The following is a 7,890-nucleotide window of genomic DNA, read 5'->3' as shown; positions in this document are numbered from 1 at the left end:
TCCCTATACTATAGCTTAAGCCCTTTCTGTCCTAATATAAGGCCCACTTTATGGAAGTTAGCTCAACTTTTAATGTTTTAGCTATTAGGTGTAACCTTTTAGCTCTCTATTGGTGGTCTTTGTTCATATAATCCCTTTATCCTCATATCTGTATTTTGGCCCAGAACTAAACATAACTGTCATAGCTATGCAGTTCTCAGAGTAGCTCTTCCTGTGCTCTATATATGGGAATTTTTAGAGTTTCAAGTCCTACTTTTTCTATAAATCGCTGAGTTCAAATATATGTTATTAGGCACTAATATATGCTCTGGTTTCAGACAATACATTACCCTATTCTCACGCGAGTGTTCTTCACTTATTCACTACTAAGTATTCCTTCACATTTTACCAATCGACAGTTTTTGTATTGCTACTTATGATTACCTAGTTATACTATATAACACCAACTGTACATTTTCCTCTATTATATTAGTAGCTAATCTCCAATCAATCTTCCCCTGAGCCAAATAATGATCGCCTTATATACTAATTCCTCATCATTCAGTTAATAAGTTTTGGTAAGGCCTAAGAGTGGATTTAGATATTTTATGAGGAATTTATGCCCCAACCACACTTTTGCCCATCCCATCAAGTTTATAATGAGCTCAATTGTGATCCTTCTAAACCATACTATAACAACCGGGCTGTATCTCTCAAATACCCGGACACGCCCGCCCGCTATCCCCCTTTTTTTTTAACCAGAGCGGCTCTTGCCCGCTGAATCCCCTTCCCCCAAAATAAAACCACGATACTCACCCCACTTTACCACAATTCGCTTTAAATAGATAACTTACTTTATGGTATTTACAGTAATTTGGGGACTATTCCTGCCTTTACTAAGCCAAAGGTTATAAAATGAGGTTTCTTTATAATATGTTCTAGTTAACTATCTCTGCCGGACGCAAGTCTCTACTTTTTATTTTCAACTCTTTATGTTACACATTTTATAATTCACATTTTAGACAGACTTTTGTAATCCCTGCCGGAACTTGTATTCTTAGTCTTAGACTTGTAGTCTTGCTATTTTTTACAGTTCATCATCCCTTCATTCACAGGTACTTGGCATAGAGGAGGGTTGGGTAAAGCAATTATAACAATTACACTGGTCCCTTAATGTTTTTCACCTAGTCTATTTTCTATGTTAGAACTGTAAAGAGATATTTGTTTTGGTTTTCCTTTCAAGTTTGATCTGTATTTGAACATATGTACTGTTTCTATGTCTTTAACTAATACCTCAATAAAAAATTTATTTAAAAAAAAAAAAAAAAAAAAGTGTGTTTTTTTCCATTTTTTCCTCATATTTTATAATTTTTTTTTATAGTAAATTATAAGATATCATGAAAATAATGGTATCTTTAGAAAGTCCATTTAATGGCGAGAAAAACGGTATATAATATGTGTGGGTACAGTAAATGAGTAAGAGGAAAATTACAGCTAAACACAAACACTGCAAAAATGTAAAAATAGCCTTGGTCCCAAACGGACAGAAAATGGAAAAGTGCTGTGGTCATTAAGGGGTTAAATACCTCCACGTGCATGAGCACAATGTTATGTATATGAAACACATGAACTAACATCCTCTAGCTGTGAAAAAATGTAAAATGCATTTAGATAAGAGGCAGCCTTCTAGGGCTTAGAAATTAGCATAGGAGCCTCCTAGGATTAGCTTTCAACTAAGAATACCAAGAGAACAAAGCAAATTTGATGATATAAGTAAATTAGAAAGTTGTTTAAAATTACATGCCCTATCTGAATCATGAAATATTAATTTGGACTTTAATATCCCTTTAAGGGGCAATTATAACACACACAGTGTTAACTCTTCTAAATGCTTGTGGTGAATCAACATCACATATGTAATAACCTAATCAGCTGATCTGTATCACATGAATTGTTATGTGTGCCTATAATTATACCATACGTACAGTTAATCAGAACCATTATTTATTATTATCTGTCTAAACTATTTAATACACTATTTACAGACACGGCCAGAGCACTGAGAGATATCAGGTATTGATGTAACTGGAGTGAATAAGGGAACCTTCTTCCTGAGCACAGACATTGGAGCCTGTTATCAGCATGAACTCATATGTGTTAGGTGAGTAAAATAGATATTATGCTAACTTTAATTACTGGGAAAATAGAATAGATCACTCATTAAACAAATATAAACTATTATATTTATATCTGCGTTGTTTAAGTACATTTGTGATAGTTATAAAGAAGGAGCAACCCCCATTGGGATGAGGGTCAGGGCAAAATGTAAAAGAAAAAATAACATTTAGACAAAATATTCAATTTCCTCATATAGCAGTTTTAGGAATGGGAATAAATGCAAACAGCATAGCCCTCTGAGCATAAAGAAAGCAAGAGACATATAAGAAGTGGGGTAAAATAAAACCAAATTTGTTGGCGCATGACGCAAAATGAAGTAGAAACATTTTTTTTGGTGCCAACAAACATCCGGAAATGACGCAACTTGCGTCATGACCGACGCAACTTCATGCCAAACAACCTGGCATCAACAAAGACGCAGGAAATGACAAACTTGCGTCATCATAGATGCACATTCGCGCCAAAAATTTCTCGCGCCCAGAATGACGCAATAAATTACAGCATTTTGCGACCTCACAAGCCTAATTTTGCCTTCGAAATTAAAGAGAAACAAGTCAATTTGAAAATGAGACTATACCCCAGGTAAGAAAATAAACTTCCTAAAACATGATTCCCATACTGAAACTGATAGTCTGCAAAGGGAAATATACATAGAGGTGAAACTCTAAAAATTAGAATATCGTGCAAAAGTTCATTTATTTTACTAATGCAACTTAAAAGGTGAAACTAATATATATGAGAGACTCATTAAATGCAAAGCAAGATAGTTCAAGCCATGATTTGTCATAATTGTGATGATTATGGCTTAAAGCTCATGAAAACCCCAAATCCACAATCTCAGAAAATTTGAATATTACATGCAATCAATAAAACAAGGATTGTACATAGAACAATATCGGACCTCTGAAAAGTATAAGCATGCATACTGTATGTACTCAGTACTTGGTCTGGGCCCCTTTTGCAGCAATTACTGCCTCAATGCGGCGTGGCATGGAAGCTATCAGTCTGTGGCACTGCTGAAGTGTTATGGAAGACTGGGATGCTTCAATAGTGGCCTTCAGCTCTTCTACATTGTTCGGTCTCATGTCTCTCATCTTTCTCTTGGCAATGCCCCATAGATTCTCTATGGGGTTCAGGTCAGGCGAGTTTGCTGACCAATAAAGCACAGTAATCCCACGGTCATTGAACAAGGTTTTGGTGCTTTTGGCAGTGTGGGCAGGTGCCAAGTCCTGCTGGAAAATGAAGTCGGCATCCCCATAGAGCTCGTCTGCGGAAGGAAGCATGAAGTGCTCCAAAATCTCCTGGTAGATGGCTGCGTTGACCCTGGACTTAATGATGCACAGTGGACCAACACCGGCAGATGACATGGCTCCCTAAATCAACACAAACTGTGGAAACTTCACACTGGACTTCAAGCATCTTGCAGTGTGTGCCTCTCCATTCTTCCTCCATACTCTGGGTCCTTGGTTTTCAAATGAGATGCAAAATTTGCTCTCATCAGAAAAGAGGACTTTGGACCACTGAGCAACAGACCAGGTCTGTTTTTCTTTAGCCCAGGTAAGACGCTTCTGACGTTTGTTGTTCAGGAGTGGCTTGACAAGAGGAATACGACATTTGAAGCCCATGTCCAGGATCCGTCTGTGTGTGGTGGCTCTTGATGCACTGACTTCAGCCTCAGTCCATAACTTGTGAAAGTCCCCAACACTTTTGAATGGCCTTTTCCTGACAATCCTCTCAAGGCTGCGGTAATCCCTGCTGCTTGTGCACCTTTTTCTTCCACACTTTTCCCTTCCACATAACTTTCTATTAATGTGCTTTGATACAGCACTTTGGGAACATCCAACTTCTTTTGCAATTACCTTTTCAGGCGTTCCCTCCTTATGGAGGGTGTCAATGGTGGATTTCTGCACAACTGTCAGTTCAGCAGTCTTTCCCATGATTGTGATTCCTACTGAACCAGACTGAGAGACCATTTAGGAACCCTTTGCAGGTGTTATGGCTTAATTAGCTGATTAGAGTGAGACACTTTGAGCCTAGAATATTGCACCTTTTCACAATATTCTAATTTTCTGAGATTGTGGATTTGGGGTTTTCATGAGCTGTAAGCCATAACCATCACAATTATGACAAATCACAACTTGAACTATCTTGCTTTGCATGTAATGAGTCTATCTCATATATTAGTTTCACCTTTTAAGTTGCATTAGTGAAATAAATTAACTTTTGCACGATATTCTAATTTTTCGAGTTTCACCTGTAGACCTGACTCATAGCAAATAGAAGTAACATACTTATATTTAAAACTTTATATTAATACATAAAGCGGCAAACCATAGCTGAGAGTGTCTTAAATAATGATACATACTTATCAAAGATACCCATCCACATATAGCAGGTAGCCAAACCCGTACTGAAAACTATCAGCAGAGGTAGTTTTCAAATCAAGCACAAACTTACTTCACCACCTCCATAGGAGGCAAAGTTTGTAAAACTGAGTTGTGGGTGTGGTGGGAGGTGTATTTATAGGCATTTTGAGGTTTGGAAAACTTTGCCCCTCCTGGTAGGAATGTATTTCCTATACGTCACTAGCTCATGAACTCTTGCCAATTATATGAAAGAAAATACTACTCCCCCCTCTGTCCTTTTAGACCGATCATGTCCAACAACTGGCTAACCTCGCCCTCAGACTTCTGAACTTAGAACAACTGCAACTCCAACTTCTCCTGCCCTGACCTCGCTCATGGAACACCCATAACTACACTTAAATGACTACCTTGTTCCCCACCCCAGAACCCCCACTGATTTGTCTGCTTAATTTTGCAGTAAATATTATTAAACTAATAAAGTTTTTGGCTGTTTATATAAATTAAACAACCACAGCTAAAAGCTTAAAAGTATTGTAAAATCTCTGCTTCTTACCCTCTGAAAACATCTCACACTGATTAATAGTCTGTGATAATTAAGACATCATGTTCTCACCTAACTTGTTGAGCATGAGCCATGCAGCACTGTATGTGCACTTGCTTGTGCAATGTTAAATGAGGATGGTGGGTGCCACCTCTCTTGCCCAGAATACAGATGTACTTGTTCCCTGGCTGAGAACATTATGCAACATTCTTTGTCATCATTTTTTTAATTTGTGATTTACAGGTAAATACATTTAAAAATAAACACAAAATGGAAGATATTTTGTTGCGTATAAAAGAATATGATTTTTTTTATTGAGATTTATTATATTCTAAATAATAAATATTGTTATTTTTCTTTATTTCTTTGTAGACAAACACATGAATAGTTCATATTCATCCCTCACTACAGGAAGCATCAGAATGATACCACAGACTCCAAAATTTTTAGACACTAATGAATACTCACAAACATTGGGGAAATCACAGCAGATATTTAAAGGAGATGGTGAATTGGCAGGAACTGGGCAGCAATCATTATGTACAGAGAGTAATTTAGTCATCAAACAAGAAGACAATAATTATGCCTTATCTAGTGAAATGATTATCCCTGAGGATAAGCCACAAACATTTACTGGGTTTTCAAAAATTTTTAAAGAAGAGAAAAGTCTACAGTCTAGCCAAATGATTCATAAAAAGGAGAGACCTTTCAAATGTACAGAATGTGAGAAAAGCTTTAGATATAAGTTTCATCTCCTAGAACACCACAAAATTCACACAGGTGAGAAGCCACACACATGTACTGAGTGTGACAAATGTTTTATACAAATGACAAAACTTATAGCTCATGAAAGGACCCACACAGGGGAGAAATCATTTAGCTGTACAGAGTGTGGAAAAAGTTTTATAGGAAACAGTAGTCTGAGAAAACATGAAAGGATTCACAGAGAAAAGCCTTTCACATGTACAGAGTGTGGAAAAAGTTTTACAGGAAAGAGTGATCTGAATAAACATGAAAGGAATCACACAAGGGAAAAGCCTTACACATGTACAGAGTGTGGAAAAAGTTTTGCACAAATGGATAGTCTGAAAACTCATGAAAGGATTCACACAGGAGAAAAGCCTTTCACATGTACAGAGTGTGGAAAAAGTTTTACAGGAAAGAGTGATCTGAATAAACATGAAAGGATTCACACAGGAGAAAAGCCTTACATATGTACAGAGTGTGGAAACAGTTTTGCACAAATGGATAGTCTGAAAACTCATGAAAGGATTCACACAGGAGTAAAGCCTTTCACATGTACAGAGTGTGGAAAAAGTTTTAGACATATGGATTGTCTGAAAACTCATGAAAGGATTCACACAGGAGAAAAGCCTTTCACATGTACAGAGTGTGGAAAAAGTTTTACAGTAAAGAGTAGTCTGAGAAAACATGAAAGGATTCACACAGGAGAAAAGCCTTTCACTTGTACAGAGTGTGGAAAAAGTTTTACAGGAAAGAGTAGTCTGAGAAAACATGAAAGGATTCACACAGGAGAAAAGCCTTTCACTTGTACAGAGTGTGGAAAAAGTTTTATACAGCTAGGTATTCTGAAAACTCATGAAAGGATTCACACAGGAGAAAAGACTTTCACATGTACAGAGTGTGGAAAATGTTTTACAGTAAAGAGTAGTCTGAGAAAACATGAAAGGATTCACACAGGAGAAAAGCCTTTCACTTGTACAGAGTGTGGAAAAAGTTTTATACAGCTAGGTATTCTGAAAACTCATGAAATGATTCACACAGGGGAAAAGCCTTACACATGTACAGAGTGTGGAAAAAGTTTTACAGAAAATAGAAGTCTGAGAAAACATGAAAGGAGTCACACAGGGGAAAAGCCTTATACATGTACAGAGTGTGGAAAAGGTTTTACACAGCTGGGTAGTCTGAAAACTCATGAAAGGATTCACACAGGGGAAAAGCCTTACACATGTACAGAGTGTGGAAAAAGTTTTACAGAAAATAGAAGTCTGAGAAAACATGAAAGGAGTCACACAGGGGAAAAGCCTTACACATGTACAGAGTGTGGAAAAAGTTTTACAGAAAATAGAAGTCTGAGAAAACATGAAAGGAGTCACACAGGGGAAAAGTCTTTCACATGTACAGTGTGGAAAACGTTTTACAGAAATGATTCATCTGAAAAAGCATGAAAGGATTCACAAGGGAAGAAACCTTTCACATGTTTAGAAAGTGGAAAAAGTTTTTTTATTGAAATCCAGGATCACAAAACACCAAATATTTACACACAAATAAACTTTACAAACTCTCTAAATAGAAGCATCAAAAAGGATAATATTGTAAATAATACTTTCTAAATCCCAGTTATAAAACCCCCAGATTGGAAGTGCTCTCCTGCTGTCCTTTGTTCCTCTATATATGTGCACCTCAGTTTCTCTCATATCAATGTGAATACAAACACCACACAGGAATATACAGATTTGTCCTCATACTGACCAGTTTACACAACCATTCACCACCAAAGCACCGCAGTGTTGTTTATTAATATGTCAGTGTTAGGAGTTGTACGTTTAGTTCACATAGGGGAGAAAATAGTTACATTGACAGAATAAAGCAGTTTTTATATGAATAGAGCTTTAGAAACTTAAATAAACAAGATCAGTCTCAAATGATTGACATCTGGGTTCTTGTAAAGCATGGCTATTCACCCGTAAGGGTCTCAAGGCGCTAAGGGTTGCAGTTCAGTCGAAGAGCCAAGTCTTGAGGTCCTTTCTGAACTTAGTTAGGGTGGTAGCTTGTCTAAGGTGCAGTGGGAGGGTGTTCCAAGTC

At 37.1% G+C, this 7,890-nt stretch overlaps 2 protein-coding genes across 2 annotated transcripts in view; both read left to right on the top strand.

Moving 5' to 3' along the window:
- The first annotated feature begins 2,031 nt into the window (after positions 1-2,031).
- LOC128660048 (oocyte zinc finger protein XlCOF6-like) overlaps positions 2,032-7,890 on the top strand; it is a 324,095-nt gene continuing 318,236 nt past the window's right edge. Inside the window, exon 1 of the mRNA XM_053713644.1 lies at positions 2,032-2,140. The gene's annotated coding sequence lies outside the window, so the exon portion shown is untranslated. The remainder of the gene's footprint in view (positions 2,141-7,890) is intronic.
- LOC128660049 (gastrula zinc finger protein XlCGF26.1-like) lies at positions 5,736-7,447 on the top strand. The gene has a single exon (XM_053713648.1). The coding sequence runs from the start codon at positions 5,748-5,750 to the stop codon at positions 7,251-7,253; it is 1,506 nt and encodes a 501-aa protein (XP_053569623.1). The 5' UTR covers positions 5,736-5,747; the 3' UTR covers positions 7,254-7,447.

Source organism: Bombina bombina, chromosome 5 (assembly GCF_027579735.1).
Source record: "Bombina bombina isolate aBomBom1 chromosome 5, aBomBom1.pri, whole genome shotgun sequence".
In the NCBI taxonomy this organism is placed as follows: domain Eukaryota; kingdom Metazoa; phylum Chordata; class Amphibia; order Anura; family Bombinatoridae; genus Bombina; species Bombina bombina.
Note: the sequence above shows the minus strand (reverse complement) of the source record. Positions and strands in the feature narration are given on the sequence as shown.